Source organism: Cyprinus carpio, chromosome B13, assembly GCF_018340385.1.
Source record: "Cyprinus carpio isolate SPL01 chromosome B13, ASM1834038v1, whole genome shotgun sequence".
NCBI classification, from domain to species: Eukaryota; Metazoa; Chordata; class Actinopteri; order Cypriniformes; family Cyprinidae; genus Cyprinus; species Cyprinus carpio.
In genome coordinates this window covers 4,150,906-4,172,262 of record NC_056609.1, presented here as the reverse complement: position 1 = coordinate 4,172,262, position 21,357 = coordinate 4,150,906, and the positions used below count along the sequence as shown (strand labels likewise).

Here is a 21,357-nt window from a genome sequence, read left to right as displayed (position 1 = left end):
TAATAATAATAATAATAATAATAAAAAAAAATAATAAAAATATATAAAAACAATTCTCTTAACAATATAGCCATTTCTGGGTACTACTTAAATTAGATACAAGCCCTAAATGAGCAACACACAGACTGAGTTTAGGAAGAATTTACAAGTACAAATGAAGAAGGACAGTCATACCGTCAGAAGAGCATGATCTCGAGGTGGAGGAACAGACAGTGATTTCAACAGCAACCGTGTTCATTACACTTGATTGAGAAAGCTTTGTAAGGAGCGACTGGTGGGGAAAAGGCCGTTTTGCCACATAATTTCTGCCTCTGTTCACACATTTCAGTAGGATGTTATGGTGTCAGGACTGGTGTTAATAACTGTTGGCACAGTCTTCCCTGTGTAAAGTCTTTGTGTTTGTTCAGTACTAAATAATGATGTAGGTGGCGAGAGAGCAAGTCTCTTTGTTCAGCCAAATGTAAATACACATCATAAATGGCAGCTTATTTGCATGTGTTTGTATATTTCAGCAGTACTCAGAGGATTGTAGTGCAGTATGGCTCAGGGCTGGAACAAAAAATCATCCCTGGCATTTTCAGTCCAAGCAGCCCACTATGATCAGAACTGACTGCCGATTTATTTATTTTTGAACCAAAAGAGAAGAAAGAATGAAAGAGTAAATGAACAAGATTTGCAGCCGTTTGAAATTAGAGGCCACCACTGCATTTTAATCACAATCCAAACAAAGATGCATGAGTAGTTACTTTTTATTTAAATTATATTGTATAATTGAAAAATTGTCAAAGTATGCTAAAAAATGGCAATTCATCCTCTGCCAGTAGGTGGCGTTTATGCAACAGCACAATACAGCGTTTCCTTGGTCATCACTGTAAACAAAGCAGAGGTACAAAAGAAAATGCCATCAAACCTTTTTTGACGGCAGTCAATTCCCTTCAGAGATACATTTATATAAACCCCCACCCCCAATATTGTATTTAGGGTTTTCTTTGAATATTTCAAGCATTGTGAACAGTGAGCTTGCTGTGCTTTCTCTGCTAGCGCGTCTATTCTCGTGTCCTGCCTCTGGCCTTTTTATAGACTTTGCAATACTTACCAAAATATCCAGGATTGAAGCAATACAATACAACCCAATGGACAGCTGTCTCTGCATGATTGCCAGATGCTGGGACAGCTGGGAGTTTAAAGTACACAGTTACATACCAACAAAATAATAATTTACCACACAGAAATCACTTAACCCAACAACTAGATGAAAACTGGAACAATAAGTCCATCGATGCATGGTTCATTTGTTAATATAAAAACGACATAGCTGGATCTTCCAGTGATTTCTCTTTAATGATGCGTACAATAGGGCTTCTCCAATCATTTTGTGCTCTTAAACTCCACCTCTGTTGTTAAGAGCCACACCCACATCCCAACATCCAATCAGCAACCGATGAACAGAATTAAGTCCCCACCTTGCATTTTTTTATTTTTTGATCAGCCGTTACTCTCAGACTATATGAAAGAAAAGAGCTGTCACTGCTTCCGCAGCTTGATCCGGTTCCTCTCGCTCTTCGTTTTAGTTGTCTTGATTTAACTTGAGACTTCTGAGCTTCTGTCCATGTATCAAAGTTCACCATAAAAGCAATACTGAAGACCTCCAAGCAATTTTCCTACATCGCTAAGGGTTCCAGTATTCCAGAGAGCTGTGTAATAATAAATTATAAACCCCATGCCTCATATATGAGTTTAGTCTTACTGTCTTATCTCTAGGATTAATGGCCACAGTATATAGTCAGCATCCGCTTCCCCTAGCGCTCTGTGCAAATTGCTCTTCATCTTGAGCTGAGCCCTCTTGGGAACCATATGCAACTGTAAGGGTTTTGTTGTTGCATTGGTATGTGCTCTTTGCAGGAAGTCATTCACTCAATAGATTACATTTTATATCGAATGGATATGATAACTATTAGGATTGGGAGCTTGAAGGAGGCTTAAAAGATTCAAATTTATGACAAACAGCAGTCATACTAGTGATTTTCTTTCCTAGGCTTGACTTTATTTATTTCATTGTGTTTGTCTGCAGTCCGAACCTGACGTGGAGGGACCTGCAGCACCTGACGGTCCTCACCTCTAAGAGGAACAAGCTGCATGACGAGGTGCACCAGTGGAGGAGGAACGGTGTGGGCCTGGAGTTCAACCATCTGTTCGGATACGGCGTGCTGGATGCCGGAGGAATGGTCAAACTGGCCCGGGAGTGGAAGACCGTTCCGGAACGATTCCACTGCGTGGCTGGATCTGTGCAGGAGATACAGTGAGTACAGAAAACACATCAGAAAAACAACCCCTGCAGCTGTACAGTAAGCTGCTGCAACCATTTCACTGCAGCAGTCCGACAGTAATATTTCGGTATGAACAGGATGTTGGAGACAAATGTGGAGCGTGGCCACCACAACTTCCAGTGCAGCGCAGTGTATAGAAATTGTACAAATATAAAGCACAAAATTAAATCTTGAGGAAGTTTTTCAAAACAGGACAAAGCAATATAATCCACTTTCACATTAAAGGTATTTAAAGCTTCTGGAACTACTAAAAGTTTACGGTTTTAATATAATATGCTAAACTGTTAAGTTTACTCTGGCTAATGAAGTATACAATGTATTATATTTTGATATAAATGAATTATTTTTGACGAACAGTTACATGACAGGAAGAGGTTTTTTTTTTTTTTTTTTTTAGATTTTTAGCAGAAACACAAATGCAGTTATTGTTCATAGAGTCAATTGACTGGATTGTGAGCAGTGCATATTTTTTTTTTTTTTTTACCAGAATTCAGTCAAATGATTGAAAAATAAAAGGTACTTGTGACGTCAACTAAAAAGAAAAACCATTGCAAGGTCACAAAGTCAGAGCAAGTAATTAGGTTGGCTTCTTATAATTATTCTTACTAAAAACGTTGACTCGAACTCCTCCTACACCTTTAACTCGACAAACTCCAAACTCAGCCCAGCTCTTCAGACTGGATCTGAAGTTAGTTGCTGTATCTTTTCTAACTGATCCAACTTTTATAAATTTATAAATCCTGTAGAGAATCCTGTAAAATTAAACACATCAGTCAGGTGCCTGCAGTCCGCAAACAATTACTCTCTAGCTCAGCCTCGAACACGACTGAAATCAAGAGGGGATCGTGCATATGCTGTTGTTGGACCTAGGCTCTGAAACAGTCTTCCTTTTTATCTGAGATCCTCTGTCCATGAGTTTAAATCAAAGTTACAATCTTATCTTCTGGCCCAAGCTTTCAGCAATTCTTAATTATGTTTTATTTATTTTTTATTGCTTTCTTATTTGTATCTTAGTTTTATATTCTGTAAAGCACTGTGGTCAACTTCTGTTGTGTTTATTTGTGCTGTATAAAGAAATGAAATGAAATTTTAGAAACTATTTGTGGCATTGCCTGGTGATCATTATTATCCTACACTGTACAAAGATGAAAATACTATTTCAGTCTTTCTATTTCAGCAATTTCATGTTTAGTTTGATGGAATAATTTCTAAAATTATTTCTCATTTTCTAAATTATGTTTGAATGGTGTTTTCTAATATAATAACATTATATAATACTTTTCATCTATGCTAAGACTGGTTTTGAAAACTGCTTTCTGTGCTATTGCGCAACCAATCTCGCATTTTTGTGCAACAGCAAAGTGATCTAAAGTTCAAATCAATCCCACTTTATATTAAGCGGCCTTAACTACTACGTACTTACATAAAAAAAAAAAAAAAAAAATAGATAAATATATATATATATATATATATATATATATTATATATATATATTTTGTTTTTAAAAAAGTACAATGTACTTATTGTGTTCATATTGTATTGCAAGCACTTCTGCTGCTATTGAGGTGAAAGGTTTAAGAGTGGGTTAAGGTGTAAAGGATGGGTCAGCAGTGTAATTATAAATGTGCGTTGTACCAATTGATTAATTTAAATGTAAATACATAGTAGTTAAGGCCACTTAATATAAAGTGGGGACCATATTTGACAGGCTGGTGAAAAAAAAAAAGATCTGTGTTTGCCTGCACGGCGATTGAGTGCTCCAGTGTATGAATGGCTCCACAGGGGATCTGTAGGTTTGATGCAAAAAAAGTCAAATGATTGAAAAATAAAAGGTACTTGTGACGTCAACTAAAAAGAAAAACCATCGCAAGGTCACAAAGTCAGAGCAAGTAATTAGGTTGGCTTCTTATAATTATTCTTACTAAAAACGTTGACTCGAACTCCTCCTACACCTTTAACTCGACAAACTCCAAACTCAGCCCAGCTCTTCAGACTGATCTGAAGTTAGTTGCTGTATCTTTTCTAACTGATCCAACTTTTATAAATTTATAAATCCTGTAGAGAATCCTGTAAAATTAAACACATCAGTCAGGTGCCTGGGGTCTGCAAACAATTACTCTCTAGCTCAGCCTCGAACACGACTGAAATCAAGAGGGGATCGTGCATATGCTGTTGTTGGACCTAGGCTCTGAAACAGTCTTCCTTTTTATCTGAGATCCTCTGTCCATGAGTTTAAATCAAAGTTACAATCTTATCTTCTGGCCCAAGCTTTCAGCAATTCTTAATTATGTTTTATTTATTTTTTATGTCTTATTGCTTTCTTATTTGTATCTTAGTTTATATATTCTGTAAAGCACTGTGGTCAACTTCTGTTGTGTTTATTTGTGCTGTATAAAGAAATGAAATGAAATTTTAGAAACTATTTGTGGCATTGCCTGGTGATCATTATTATCCTACACTGTACAAAGATGAAAATACTATTTCAGTCTTTCTATTTCAGCAATTTCATGTTTAGTTTGATGGAATAATTTCTAAAATTATTTCTCATTTTCTAAATTATGTTTGAATGGTGTTTCTAATATAATAACATTATATAATACTTTTCATCTATGCTAAGACTGGTTTTGAAAACTGCTTTCTGTGCTATTGCGCAACCAATCTCGCATTTTTTGTGCAACAGCAAAGTGATCTAAAGTTCAAATCAATCCCACCTTATATTAAGCCAGCCTTAACTACTACGTACTTACATACATAAAATATATATATAATATATTATATATATATATATATATATTTTTTTTTGTTTTTAAAAAGTACAATGTACTTATTGTGTTCATATTGTATTGCAAGCACTTCTGCTGCTATTGAGGTGAAAGGTTTAAGAGTGGGTTAAGGTGTAAAGGATGGGTCAGCAGTGTAATTATAAATGTGCGTTGTACCAATTGATTAATTTAAATGTAAATACATAGTAGTTAAGGCCACTTAATATAAAGTGGGACCATATTTGACAGGCTGGTGAAAAAAAAAAGATCTTGTTTTGCTGCACGGCGATTGATTGCTCCAGTGTGAATGGCTCCACAGGGATCTGTAGTTTTGATGCAAGAGCATCATTGCTTTGTACATTCACATCACTAAACCAGGCTCAGTGTGAAAGTGCCTAAAACACAAGCTACAGCCATCATACACACATGATGGATATCAAAACAGAGGGGGGAAATGAATACAGCTTTGATTTCAGAATTCACACTGGTGTTAAATATTATTTTCCCTCTGTTTTGATATGCATTACCTGTGTGTGATTGTGGTGTTATCCGTCCGCTCTGACGCCCTCTGTGCTCTGTGTGAAGGCATATTGCACGTGTCACCCTCCAGACTCTCCACACACACTCTGCTGCTCTCGGCCGCTCGTTCTGACATCTGCTATAATTAGTGCTCTCCCACTCACTGCTGGGCACTGCATGCTATGGCAACAGCCTCAATTACGCCGAGTGTGAGTGAGTGTGTGTGTGTGTGTGTGTGTGTGTGTGTGTGTGTGTGTGTGTGTGTGTGTGTGTGTGTGTGTGTGTGTGTGTTGTGTGTGTGTGTGTGTGTGTGTGTGTGTGTGTGTGCGTGTGTGTGTGTGTGTGTGCGTGTGTGTGTGTGTGTGTGTGTGTGTGTGTGCGCGCGCACGTTCTTGTTTGTGTAGGTGTCCTTGTCAAAACCTCCATCGACAGTATCAACCCTCTTATCATACCTCACACAGGGTTGGTGGGAGTTCTGGCGAGGCACAATTCAAGAACAGCAATTAAGCAGCGGCGCAAGAGAGATGTGAGTGAAGTGTAATGAGTGGAAGCTGTGAGATGAGACTCCTATCCACACGGACTAATGAATGCCTCCACACACACACACACATGAAACTAACTGCAGAACACATCACAAGTGTCGGTGTCATCAGGATAAAATCAGGGTTTAATTTATTTCGCTGTCTGAGCAATTACAGGATTCAGCCAGCCCTCTCACCTACATGTGATAAAGTGCACATGATCGTTTCTGTACCTTTTCAATCAGATTACAGTACTTTTTTTTATACTCTGTAAGCTAAAAAAAAAAAAAAAAAGAGTTAAACATTTTTAAAAAATATGTTTTTTATTTAAACATTACCATACAAAAGTTTAGGGATCAGTAAGATTTTTTTTTATTTAATTTCTTTTTATGAAGTTTCTTATGCTCAACAAGACTGTATTTATATGAACAAAAATACAGAAATAAAATATAATTTTGTGAAATATTATTGCAATTTAAAATAAAAGTATTTTAATATACTTTAAAATATGATTTGTTCCTGTAAAGCAAAGCTGAATTTTCTCCTGTCTTCAGTGTCACATGATCCTTCAGAAATCATTCTAATATACTGATTTATAATCTATGTTGGAAACTGTTGTGCTGTTTTTTTTGGAACATGTGATACTTTTTCCAGGATTCTTTAATAAATAAAAAGTTAAAAACGACAGTGTTTATTCAAAACAGATCTTGTGTTACAATATGCACTACTGTTAAAAGTTTGGGGTCAGTAATTTTTTTATTTTATTTTATTTTTTATTTTTATTAAGTAATGAGTACTTTTTATTCAGCAAGGATGTCTTAAATGGATAAAAAGGGATAGTAAAGACTTCTTTATTCTTCTTTATTTTTAACTTCGTATTCATCAAAAGAATCTTAAAAAAAAGTATCATAGGTTCTAAAAAAAATATGAAGCAGCACAGCAGTTTCCAGCATTGATAATAAATCAGTGTATTAGAATGATTTCTGAAGGATCACGTGACACTGAAGACTGGAGTAATGATGCTGAAAATTCACAGCTGCATCACAGAAATAAATTTAATATATATATAAACAATATTAGGAATATTAGGAATTGAAATAATATTTCACAGAACTTTGAATGGCAGCGTATCTTCCAGAACTTTTGCTTTGATATGCTTTGATCAGTCTCAAGCACTTCTTAAATCATTTTAGATAGCTATGAACTGTTGTTTGTGGGGATCTTGCTTTGTCACAGAGCTCACACAAAGCTATACAGAAAAAAACAAGCTATTCACAGGCAGCAAATGACACCCAGCAGCCCACCTTTTGTTCTGAACCCTTATTAAAACGAAAGCATGAGCTCACGTTCCTCCTTATTTGCTATCAATAACAGCATTCATGAATTTCAGTCCCACAGTGTCAACTCTCTCTTTTCTTTCTAACTCTCATTGTATGGCTCAGTTTGTTCACTGATGTGTTATAAACGTAGCTGTTAATTACATTTGCATAATATCAGGTCACTGCAGTTCAGGTAATCTAATTTTCATAAATCTATCCAGATTTGGTACTCATGCCCTATTTGTATTTTTCCTTAGCTTCATACTGTACTCTGTTTAGTGTTTCGGCTTCATAAATTGTTACAGATAATAAACGTAACATTGCATAAATTTGTTATGAATTAACACGCAACGGTTTTCTGAATGAAATGTATTCTTCTTACCTTTACAAATAACACCCATCACTATGGATGGCATGGGATAAAAAGTTAGTTGCAAGATACAAATCCAGAAATTGCAAGAAGCTCGTAATTCAGAGAAAAAATTTAAGATAAACACGGAACTATGATTAAAAAAAAAAAAAAAAAAAAGAATCTCAATTCTGAGTTTGCATTTCACAATTCTGTTCTTGCACTGCATGGTTTCCATCACACACGCAAAAAGAAAACAGGAACGGTAATTCCTAAGACTTTTTATCTCACAATTTAGACTTTAGACTTTACTAGAAAAACATTTTGCCAGAAACCTAGTTGGCCAACGGATCTTACGTTTTCTTCGACGTTTCGCATGGCTCTTTTAATAACTGTTTTTCTCATCACATCCACACCCTTGTGTCCTCTTGTGTGGCCTTTGGATATTTCTATCAACTAGTTTCCTGGGAAACACTAGCCTCTCAAAGACTGACGCGCACACAAACACACCCACTAATCTGAGCTCATAATGGGCCAGGCTGGGAGACCTGCCTCTGATAATGCCATTACATCCACTTTACACTCGCTCGCTCCAGTCCTGCGCCGTTATCATCGCAGCAGCACAAAACAGACCGACAGCAGCGGTGGGCCACAACAAAGCTGCCTTATAGAGGGGAAAAAACCCATCATCTGGTCAAAGCAATTGTTGGCAGCAGGATGGTGCGCCATTGAAAATAGAGCAACATGTAATCATTTTCTTTTTCCATATTTGGCCCAGTTTAGCTGCTTGTTTTGAAATGGCAGCAGCTCAGAATGGCAGAAGTGTAGGGTTGTTTCTGAAATGAAAACGCATGCTTTGCATTAGAGCTCCAGCTTTTGCACACATGCTCATGCACATAATTATTTCATTTAACATTTCTGTAGCTGTAGTGAAACACATTAGTCTGAGCCTGACGCCTGTACATTATGGCCAGAGAGCTCTTCACATTCATACCGGTTTATTAGCTAATGTCACTGAATTAATATGAAGTCTGTAAATGTCACCGGAAACAGATTCATCTCATCTAATGGTCGAGCTCACATAGACTTTTTTCCTGCACTGATTTAAGTCTTCAGAAGAGTTTAAAATCAGTGTGAAATATTAACTGACACCATATCCTTCTTAACCCTTGTGAAAAAGAAGTACGCTTTAGCATCCTTATAAAAAAGAGGATTTACTACAGAAATAATATTTAAGTGTGAACTGCATGTTATTTACAATTAAATGAAAATGTATTGTAGTTTAAATTGATATTAAATGCTATTAGAGTGCTTTTTTTTACTCACTTAGGACTTGAGTACATTTTTATCATTACAAGAACAATTACCAAAATATGGTTGAAATGCACTGCTAAATGTACTGATGAGCATTTATGATCAGTTAAAATATATTTAAATACATGACAAAAATTTCAATAGAAATTACATTCTATAAGAATATTTACAGTATAATTGCCCATTTGTGAATAGGTTAGCTTAGGTTGGGCCTTTATTGTCATTGCATGTTTATACATTGAACTTCTGTTTGAATCCGATTTGCAGCATTAGAAAAGAAAAGAAAGATAGTTTTTACATTTTAAAATACATGTGGCTTATAATATAAATAAATATGAAAAATATGAAAAATATAAAAAATATAGGAGTGCAATGAAACGCAAAAACTATTGCATATAATGCAGTTGAAATTAAGTACATTTAAACCACATTAAATTTTAAATGTAATATCAAATAAGTATACTTTAAAACATGACAAAAAATATTTAATCCTTATACTTTGAAGTAAATCTTTAATTTGACATTATTACTGTCAGGACTCGGGTATGATCTGTCCTTTTCTTCCTTATTTTTTACTTTGTTTATTTTTTTTCGTTTCTGCTCATTTTTCTACCCTTGTATTCGTTTTGTTTCCATTTTTTTTCTCTCTTTGATTTTTAATTTTCTCTGGTTTTTCTTCCCTTCGCTCTAGCGCCAGCTGATCTCCCTCAGCAATCTAGTCTGCGGCTTGTCTGACGCACCTGTTCCCTCTATCTCGTTACTCACCCTATTTATTCTGCTTGATTTCACTCCTCCTTGTCAGTGTGTTCTGTGATGTTTGGGCGTATTGGCTTCGGTCCTGTCCTGTTCCTCTTTTCTGGTCAGTACGCTCGGTGGTTTGTCTGCCCGGTTGGTGTAACGTGTGCTTTGCCCTCAGAGGATTTCGGACTGCTCTTCTGGTTCTCTACCTGGACTGTTTTTGACCTTGTTGCTGCCCGCCGTTCTCAGCCCTGTCTGCACCTCGCTTGACCCCCCTGTCTGCCCGACCACTCTCCTGCCTACCGTTTTGGATTTGTTGCCCCTCCTCTCCTGGCGCTCACGGAGGCTGAGCGCATTACCGGCCCGCCGTGCAGTTGGAAGTTAAGATAGGCCTTCGCCTTCCTTCCGTTAATAAATTTGTTTTTTTGGTTTTTTTTTTGACGTTAGGCCTTCGCCTTCCTTCCGTGAATAAAGTTACCATTTTTCAGCCTCATCCGCTCTCGGGTCCTTATCTGCCCTGACACCACACACTGACCAAGGATGGACCCAGCGGAGGGCTCAACTTGGCAGTCGGCTTTGGAGCATCAGGGAGCAATGTTGGGCCGTCACGAGATGGAACTGTCTTCCACCCGTCACTCTGTAGACACCTTGTCGGCTCAAATCGCGGATTTGGTGGGTCGACTCGATCGTCTCACTCGGGAGGATTTCACTTCACCGCCCGCCGGGCCTCTCCCGACCACTTTCTCCTCTGAGCCGAGAGCGAATAAACCCCCCCACGTATGCGGGGGAGCCTACTAGTGTGTAAATCATTCCTTATTCAGTGCGAGGTTGTGTTTTCTCTACAAGCTAGAACCTACGCATCAGAAGTCTCCAAGGTGGCCTATGTCATCTCCCTGCTCTCAGGTAGAGCACGTGATTGGGGTACTGCTGTATGGGAATCACAGGCCAGGTGCTGTTCTGATTTCAGTTCTTTTAAGGAGGAGATGATTAAGACTTTTGATCAGTCTGTTTTTTGGCAAGGAGGCTTCCCGACTGTTAGCGCGTCTTCAACAGGGCAGACGTTCAGTGGCTGATTACTCAGTGCAGTTCCGCACCCTGGCCGCTACTTGTGGATGGAACACCGAGGCCCTTATCGCTCGTTTTTTAGAGGGTCTCAATGACTCAGTCAAAGATGAACTATATGCCCGCGAGGTTCCTGAACGGTTGGACGACGTAATCAGTCTGTCCCTCCGCATAGACGCCAGGAGAGAGCTACGCCGTCGAGTTCGAGCAGACTCCGAGCCAGTCACATTCGCCCCTCCATCCCAGAGTGCCGAAGAGTGTGAGCCTATGCAGGTGGATCGCTTGCGCCTCACGCCCAAGGAGAAACAGCGCCGCCTGTTGGAGGGCCTGTGCCTGTATTGTGCGGCTCAAGGACACCGAGCTGACTCCTGTCCTGCTAAGGCTGCTCGTTCACCACAGAGAGTTAATTTGAGTGGTACTGCCGTTTTCCCCACTCACAGGTCACGCACTCATCTATCTGTGTCTCTGTTCACTAAACACTCTTTGTTTAAGGCTTCAGCACTCGTTGATTCAGGAGCAGAGGGCAACTTCATTGATGAGGAATGGGCGTGTCGGCTCGGGATATACCCATCCAATCCCTGCAGTCACCTATAGTCGCTCATGGACTCGATGGCCAGCCACTTATGCAGATCTCTCGTATCACTGATTCGGTGAGTGTTCTTACCTCCGGGAACCACCGGGAGGACCTCAGGTTCCTAGTCTGTAAATCTCCGTCTGCCCCTTTGGTATTGGGTCATCCCTGGCTCGTTCGTCATGGGCCGAACATTAACTGGGCAGACAATTTAGTTTTGTCATGGAGTCAATACTGCCACACACATTGCCTTCTGTCTGCTCTCTCCCCGGTCTCTGTTTCTGTTCCCCTACAGGAGGAGGAGGCGGACCTTTCTCGAGTTCCTGCTTGTTACCATGATCTGCGGACGGTCTTCAGCAGGTCCCGGGCTGTATCTCTTCCTCCTCACCGACCGTATGATTGTGCCATCGATCTCCTCCCTGGTGCTTCTCCGCCTCGCGGACGGCTGTACTCTCTCTCCGCGCCCGAGCGCGAAGCGATGGAGAAGTATTTAAGTGATTCTCTGGCAGCTGGTATTTATTCGTCCCTCTTCTTCTCCGGCCGGAGCGGGGTTCTTTTTTCGTGAAGAAAAGGATGGCTCTCTGCGCCCCTGCATAGATTATCGAGGGTTGAATGACATCACAGTTAAGAACCGGTACCCTCTGCCGTTGATGTCATCGGCCTTCGATCTCTTGCAGGGGGGCCGAGTTTTCACGAAATTGGATCTTCGCAATGCTTACCATCTAGTGCGGATCAGGGAGGGGGACGAATGGAAGACCGCGTTTAACACGCCTCGTGGGCACTTTGAATATCGGGTTCTTCCCTTCGGCTTATCCAACGCCCCAGCTGTCTTTCAAGCACTTGTCAACGACGTGCTGAGGGACATGATCGACAGATTCGTTTTCGTTTATTTGGATGACATCCTAATTTTCTCTTCTTCTTTTCAGGATCATGTCCAGCACGACCGACAGGTGCTTCAGCGGCTGTTAGAGAACCAGCTGTTCGTTAAGGCGGAGAAGTGCGAGTTCCACGTTCAGTCAGTTTCGTTCTTGGGACACATCATCTCGGTGGGGGGGATTCGCATGGACCCTGCGAAGGTGAGGGCCGTCTCCGAATGGCCGGCACCTGATTCCCGTAAGGCGTTACAGCGGTTCCTGGGTTTCGCCAATTTTTATAGGCGATTCATCAGGAACTTCGGGCAGGTGGCGGCCCCTCTGACCGCGCTAACCTCCACCAAAGTCAACTTCTGTTGGTCAGCGGACGCCCAGGCGGCGTTCAATGAATTAAAACATAGATTCACCTCAGCCCCCATCCTGGTGACTCCTGATCCTTCCCGGCAGTTCGTGGTGGAGGTGGATGCGTCAGAGCACCCTTTCGCTTCCTTTCTCTCCCAGGTATCCTCCTTAGATAACAAACTGCATCCTTGTGCTTTTTTTTTCACACCGTTTGTCTCCCGCAGAACGAAACTACGACATCGGTGATCGCGTGTTGTTGGCGGTTCGACTGGCTTTGGGGGAGTGACGTCACTGGCTGGAGGGAGCGGCCGTTCCATTTCTGGTGTGGACTGACCACAAAAACCTGGAGTACATTCGGTCTGCACGCCGGCTTAACGCCAGACAGGCTCGGTGGGCGCTCTTCTTTGGGCGCTTCGACTTCACCCTCTCTTACCGACCCGGGTCCAAGAACGTTAAACCCGACGCGCTGTCGCGTCTTTTCGCTTCTTCTCCTGGCGATCCGCCCCCCGACACTATAGTACCTCCGGGGTGCGTGCTGGGGGCGCTTACCTGGGGAATCGAGAAGCTCGTCAGACGAGCGCAGGAGGGAGTCGGGGTGCCAGCGGGGTGTCCCACGGGTCTGCTCTTCGTGCCCGAGTCAGTTCGCTCCGCCGTTCTCCAGTGGGGTCACTCCTCCAAGATCATGTGCCATCCAGGAGTGAGGAGGTCGCTGGCTGCCATCCGCCAGCGGTTTTGGTGGCCTGCCATGGCAGAGGACGTACGCCGGTTCGTGGGGGCGTGTCCGGTCTGTGCTCAAAATAAATCTTCTAATTCTCCTCCCGCTGGTCTGTTAATGCCGCTTTCCATCCCATCCCACCCCTGGTCCCATATTGCCCTGGATTTCGTGGTTGGACTCCCTCCATCCAGTGGCAATACTGTGATTCTCACCGTAGTGGACCGCTTTTCCAAAGCGGTCCACTTCGTTCCCCTTCCTAAACTCCCACTCGGCTAAGGAAACGGCCCGGGTGGTCATTGATCACGTCTTCCGGATTCACGGCCTTTCCGGAGGACGTGGTTTCTGACAGGGGGCCCCAGTTCGTTTCGCATTTTTGGAGGGAGTTCTGTCGACAGATTGGAGCCTCCGCGAGTCTGTCGTCAGGCTTTCATCCACAGACCAACGGCCAGACCGAGCGTGCCAACCAGGATCTCGGTCGGATGCTTCGCTGCCTGGCATCCCATAACCCCTCCTCCTGGATTGATCAACTCACGTGGGCAGAATATGCTCACAACTCGTTACCGGTGTCGTCTACAGGTATGTCCCCGTTCATGTGTAGCCTGGGTTATCAGCCTCCTCTGTTTTCTTCCCAGGGCTCCGAGGCAGCTGTCCCCTCAGTTCAGGCTTTTGTTCAGCGCTGTCGCCGCACCTGGAGGAGGGCCAGGGAGGCGCTTATCCGAGCTAGGGGACGCGTTAAGACTGCCGCAGACCGCCACCGTAGGTTGACGCCTCATTATGTCTGCGGACAACGCGTATGGCTCTCCACCAAGGATTTGCCACTGAGGGTCCCATCGCGAAAGTTGGCACCTAAGTTCGTTGGACCATACCTTATTTCCAAAGTCGTCAACCCGGTGACGGTCTGTCTCCGGTTGCCCAATTCTCTTCGTCGTGTGCACCCTGTCTTCCATGTGTCCAAAGTTAAACCTGTCTTGCGTTCTCCCCCATTCCCCTACTGTGTCTTCCCCTGTCGCTCCCCCCCCCTCCTGTTATGGTTGACGGTTCTCCTGCGTATAGGGTTAGGAGAATCTTAGACTCCAGACGTCGTGGGCGGGGACATCAGTACCTAGTGGACTGGGAGAGGTACGGTCCGGAGGAGAGATGTTGGGTCCCAGCTCGGGACGTCCTGGACCGCTCGCTCATTGACCAGTTTCACCAACGCGGTCCTTCTTCCTCGGGGGCGCCGGGAGGCGCTCCTGGGGGAGGGGGTACTGTCAGGACTCGGGTATGATCTGTCCTTTTCTTCCTTATTTTTTACTTTGTTTATTTTTTTTCGTTTCTGCTCATTTTTCTACCCTTGTATTCGTTTTGTTTTTCCATTTTTTTTTCTCTCTTTGATTTTTAATTTTTTCTCTGGTTTTTCTTCCCTTCGCTCTAGCGCCAGCTGATCTCCCTCAGCAATCTAGTCTGCGGCTTGTCTGACGCACCTGTTCCCTCTATCTCGTTACTCACCCTATTCATTCTGCTTGATTTCACTCCTCCTTGTCAGTGTGTTCTGTGATGTTTGGGCGTTTTGGGCTTCGGTCCTGTCCTGTTCCTCTTTTCTGGTCAGTACGCTCGGTGGTTTGTCTGCCCGGTTGGTGTAACGTGTGCTTTGCCCTCAGAGGATTTCGGACTGCTCTTCTGGTTCTCTACCTGGACTGTTTTTGACCTTGTTGCTGCCCGCCGTTCTCAGCCCTGTCTGCACCTCGCTTGACCCCCCTGTCTGCCCGACCACTCTCCTGCCTACCGTTTTGGATTTGTTGCCCCTCCTCTCCTGGCGCTCACGGAGGCTGAGCGCATTACCGGCCCGCCGTGCAGTTGGAAGTTAAGACTGAGCCTTTTTCCCCGAGTTGGGGTTTTTGTGTTTTTTTTGGGTTTTTTTTGACGTTAGGCCTTCGCCTTCCTTCCGTGAATAAAGTTACCATTTTTCAGCCTCATCCGCTCTTGGGTCCTTATCTGCCCTGACAATTACAAAGTGCACACAAGTGTGTTAAGAAACATTAAGTACACTTAAGTGGCCTGTTATTCAATATTATCTTCAACTGCAGCATTTTAAAATGTGATTTTAACATTTGAAGTACTCTAACATTCAGTACAATTAAACATACTTCTGTCTCACAAGGAAATGCATGTTTTTTTGTTTTTTTTTGTTATTGTATTTGTGTTATTGTTATTGTAAACAGTCTATTTAAAATGTCTTTCTTTGCATTGTTTTATGTAAACAGTGTGCTCTGCAGCAGATTTCCTCTCATTGTTAAATCCTCCTTATTTCTGTATGTAACAAATTCCCTAAAAACAAGTCTTTTCCCACGTTTTTACTCAATATCAATATCCATTTACACTCTGAAATATGTCCGTTTCACATTTCACTGAGTGCCGAGAGTACTGCACTCTTACTGATAGCTGAAAGCATCAAATCAAAACTAGATCTTTTTTATGTATAAAATACATAACATAAATATTGAAATGGAGACATTTGTGAATGATTGCTGTTTGATTCCTACAAAAAAAAAAAAATCTTCTCCACATAGCCTTTTTTCCCAAAGATCAGGATGTTATGTATATCTCCATTGCTCCAGAGAGGTGATTATGGAAGAACATGACACTTGTCTGGTTTGAGAGGCCTAGAGCTCGCCCGAGGTTCATTCATGGATGTTTAGCATTGACATACAGTGCACCTGATAAAATCTCGTATGTTATCTGTATATGTGACCCTTGACCACGAAACAAGGTATACGGTTAAATTTTTTGAAATTGAGATTCATACATCACCTGAAAACTAAATAAATAATATATACTTATAACATCCTGATCTTTGGGAAAAAAGGCTATGTGGAGAAGATTTTTATTTATTTTTTATTTAAGAATAAATATAATTATTTATTCTTAAATACTTAAGTAAACAAGTATGGTTTGTTATGATAAGACAATATTTGGCTGAGATACAACTATTTGAAGATCTGGAATCTGAGGGCGCAAAAAATCAAAATATTGAGAAAATCGCCTTTAAAGTTGTCCAAATGAAGTTCTTAGCAATGCATATTACTAATCAAAAATGATGTTTCAATATATTTACGGTGGTACATTTTCAAAATATCTTCATGGAACATGATCTTTACTTAAAGGGATACTCCACCCCAAAATGAAATCTTTGTCATTAATCACTCACCCCATGTCGTTCCAAACTTGTAAAAGCTATGTTCATCTTCGGAACACAATTTAAGATATTTTGGATGAAAACCTGGAGGCTTGAGACTGTCCCATAGACTGCCAAGTAAATAACAGTGTTAAGGTCCAAAAATGGTATGAAAGTTATCGTCAGAATACTCCATCTGCCATCAGACGTGCAATCTGGGTTATATGAAGCTGTGTTATTTTTGTAAGTGAAGAAAACAAAAATAACGACTTTATTCAACAATTCCTTTGCCAACAGTCTCCTCTGTGTCTCTCCATATCACTGTTTGTTGCGTATGCTCTTCTGTATCATCCATGTTATTTTTGTATTCTTCGCTTACGAAGGTGTTCCAGTCACTTCATATAACCCAGATTGCACGTCTGATGGCAGATGGAGTATTCTGACGATGACTTTCATACCTTTTATGGACCTTAACACTGTTATTTACTTAGCAGTCTATGGGACAGTCACAGGCCTCCCGGTTTTCATCCAAAATATCTTAAATTGTGTTCCGAATATGAATGGAGCTTTAAGTGTTTGTAATGACATGGGGGTAAGCGATTAATGAAAAAAAAAAAAATCATTTTGGGGTGGAGTATCCCTTTAATATCCCTATGATTTTTGGCATAAAAGAAAAATCACTCATTTTGACCCACACAATGTATTGTTGGCTACTGCTACAAATATACTGTACCTGTGCTACTTATGACTGCTTTTGTGCTCCAGGGTCACATATGTGACAGTTAGACATCACTGGTTGCAGCTTACACTTTTTTTTTTTTTTAGCAGTATTACATGCACGTTTTATAATATCTTGCTCTCTTTCTTTGTGCAGCAAAATACAGTCGGGCAGCAAACTGGTGCTGAGCATCACAACCGATGCCTGCCAGGGCAAAGACAACTTTGTGCGCTATCTGGAGCACGTGCAGGCCGTCATCACTGTCAACGCCAGCCGCCGCGGAGACATCAACATCAACATGACTTCACCGATGGGGACCAAGTCCATCCTGCTGAGCCGCCGACCCCGGGACGACGACGCCAAGGTGGGCTTCGACAAGTGGCCCTTCATGACCACCCACACATGGGGTGAGGACCCTCGAGGAACCTGGTTGCTGGAGGTGGGTTTCCAGGGCGAAGCCCCGCAGAGCGGCGCGATGAAAGAGTGGACCCTCATGCTGCACGGAACACAAAGTGCCCCTTACATAGACCAAGTGGTGCGGGACTACCAGTCCAAACTGGCCATGTCCAAAAAAGAAGAGCTGGAGGAGGAATTAGACGAAGCTGTGGAGAGAAGCTTGAAAAGCCTTTTGAGTAAAAGTAACTAGCCACGTGCATGAAAATATCCTCTCTGTATTAGCGTATATTCCTAGCCCGTTCTCTCTCGGCTTTCTCTTTTTTCTTGTGATTATTTGATGAATGTCTGACGTGAGTCTCTCCTATTAAAGTGTATTCTCTGAATGATACAGTGGCAGCGAACACCATTTCGACACTTAAGACGCACTTGGAAACATTTGAACATCATTGTGCCAAATATCAAAGCAAGTGGCATTTATATTAATGAAAGATAGCACAAGCACACTGTATAATCAAACACTTTACAAAAAGACCTTTGCCAGGTTTCGATACAGTTCAAACATCTACTAAAAGTCATCTGGACAGCAGCAGGTGAAGTCATTGCAGTAGTACCTCAGAAAGTTAGTTCTGAGAAAACCTCTAGCATCATTTGTATATATTTTGTTTTTAAATGCAGTGACATTCAGACTATAAAGTGTGACTTGAGTGTCCAAATGCGTTTTTGCGCACCACTGTATGTCCCAGCGAGAAAATACTGCATCTTACTTTTGATGTTCCTTTTTTACACTTTACAGAAATGTATATAAACCAAATATATCAATACTTTATTATGCTCTTGCTTACCCTGCTGTCCCCCACCTCTGCTGTACAGTTTGTGACTGTAAATCATTTTGTGTGATTCTCCTTTAAAGTTTAGTATCTTGCAAACAGAGCGGTGATATTTCTGTTTGTTTGTTTTGTTTTTGTTTTTCGTGAGAAGATTTGTTTTATTTTTATCTTATGAAGAGATGAAATGTACATCATTCTACTGCTTATGGCCAAACAAAGCATATTTCATAGCATTGTCTATATATAATAAATCTATTTAGCTGTTTGTTAAAGCACCTGAGTGATTAAGACAGTAATTTCCCAGCGGGTTGGGTGATGTGGGGTACAGTGTTTCCAAGCTAGCAATTTTACAGATTTGAACACAGATCATCGAATCAGAACTATAAGTACATTAGGTAAACATAAACAGGTACATTTATTGTTAATAATAATGGTAACACTTTATAATGTGTCATTTCTTAACATTAGTTAATGTATTAACCAACATGAATGAACAATGACCAATTAATTTATTACACTATTTATTAGGCTTTGTTAATGTTAGTTAATAAAAATACAGTTGTTCGTCGTTTGTTCATGTTAGTTCAAAGTGCATTAACTAATGTTAACAAACACAAATTGTGATTTTAATAATGTATTAGTAAATGCTGAAATTAACATTAACTTGTCACAATTCACTGGAGCGAGGGAACGAGGAGATGTAGAATAAACTTCAACAACCTTTAATAGTAATCCAAAAATAGGAACAATTTAAGAAGCACAGGAGAGCAGACAAAGAATGACATTTAACAGCGGATGACAAAACTCTGAACAGAATAATCCTTAAATACACAACTCAAACTGGGAAAAATGAGACACACCTGGAATCAAACAGAACAATGAGGGAACAGGAACAGGAAGACCAAATATGGGCATAGGAAAACACAAGGGAAAACTAGATCAAAACACAGAGAACAGTTCTTGGGCGTGACATAACTAGGATTAATAAATGCTGTAGAAGGATTGTTCATTGGTAGTTCATGTTAACTAATGTAGTTAATTAATGAACCTTATTGTAAAGTGTTACCATAATAATAAACATGAACATAATTCCTCTCCTAAGTAATATATTTCATTATCTTTACTCTGGGCTGTTTTGGTTGCCAATCAATGTAGCAACTTGCTGTGTTAATTTTTGTAGTTTCAGGTGTGTTTATAGGCATTTTAAGACATGATGTTGTACCTTGCTTATCTCAGTTTAAAGCTGTCTGGTGTTTTTTTTTTTTTTTTTTTTTATTGATATGAACAAATACATCTCTGGCAAAAAAAGTGCATTGTGCCCAAGTCAGAGTCCTCTACTGAATTCTGAATGTGATATTTCAGTATTTTCTCTTCGCCTTAAACATTGCATAGAAAATTATGCAAAGGTCACATCTGTATCCAGCAAGGTCAGTTTCATGAAAAATTGATGAGTTTATTTTTACAACTGGCTCATGCAGAAAAATGAAAGATTTTTGCTTGTTGGTTGAACTAACTGAACTCCACAAGGGGCTGCTAGTAGTATACTAAAAGGGTTAGTTCACACAAAAATGAAAATTAGCCCATAAATTACTCTCCCTCAAGGCATCCTAGGTGTATATGACTTTCTTCTTTCAGATGAATCCAGTCGGAGTTATATTAAAAATTGTCTTTGATCTTTCAAGTTGTTTAATGGCAGTCAGCGGGTGTTGCAGCGCTTCAGTCCAAATTAAGTGAAATAAAAAGCACCCATCCATACAAAAAAAAGTGTCTCACACGGCTCTGGGGTGCGAACAAAGACCTCCTGTACCAAATGATGCATTTTTGTAAGAAAAATATCCTTATTCAAAATGTAATAATCACTTTAATCTAGCTTGTGCCAACAGTTGCACAGTTGTTTTGCTGGTGTTGTGCCCATTTTTGACCGCCTGCCAAATTATTACTCCCTCATTGAAATCACTATCTAATTACCTAATCACAAATACATACCTAAGTAATAGGGGTGGGGGGCGGGAGAGTAATAATCTGGCGGGGGTCAGAATTCTGCAAAACACCAGAGCAAGCCGGATCCAGATCCAGACCTCGAGCCGGCAACTCCGAAATCTGATCTAGCACATCACCCTCCTCACACGCCAATGAAAGGTGGTCATACTAACCTGTAGCATGCATATATTTCATGAAAATGCTGGTATAATAATGATAAATTACTTTGTCCCTTTTAAATATAAAATTATAATGAAAGCAGGAAATTAATATGCTTGTTATCCATGCCATATTTTGGAGGTTTTATTTCCATGGTAATAAACTACATCTGTAATTGGTAGATACTGATTGACATTAAAGTAATCGTCACAAAAAGACAGATGCAACACATTTAGGTGACTGATATCACCCTGTAGTTTGTTTGGCATAAAATTTAATTATTTACATCAAAGAAACGGCTTTATAGATTAAATTAAACAGACACAAACCTATATTTTACCCAAAAAATGCAAGTTGACTGCACTTAGACTTACTCTCACCTGAAGAGGATGCAAAATATCCATGCTTATTAGAGCCATTGGGTTGTTGCAACTGTCCTGTCCCAGGAGCTGTTACACAAAACTGCCCAAACACACACAAAAACCTACCAGTCCAAAAAAAAAACCCATGATGTTCAGCGTATATGTGCACACTATAAAAGCAACTGATGCAAGCTGGCAGTCACTTAATTTGGTCCACCAATGTGATTGCGCAAATGCTTTGTTGACTCTCCCTCCTCTGATCACTTGCCTGATCGGTCACCCGGCTTTGTTCCAGGACCTCACTTTTTACAAATTAAACTCTACAGATTACAACACACAGACAACACAAA

General features: G+C 40.9%; 1 protein-coding gene across 1 annotated transcript in view; it reads left to right on the top strand.

The window, feature by feature from the left end:
- Nucleotides 1-18,781, top strand: part of LOC109100431 (neuroendocrine convertase 2-like) — a 55,735-nt gene extending 36,954 nt beyond the window's left edge. The window contains exons 11-12 of the mRNA XM_042736297.1: nt 2,072-2,299; nt 17,440-18,781. Coding sequence (XP_042592231.1) covers nt 2,072-2,299; nt 17,440-17,929 — 718 coding nt within the window. The 3' untranslated portion in view covers nt 17,930-18,781. The remainder of the gene's footprint in view (nt 1-2,071; nt 2,300-17,439) is intronic.
- Nucleotides 18,782-21,357: the final 2,576 nt, after the last annotated feature.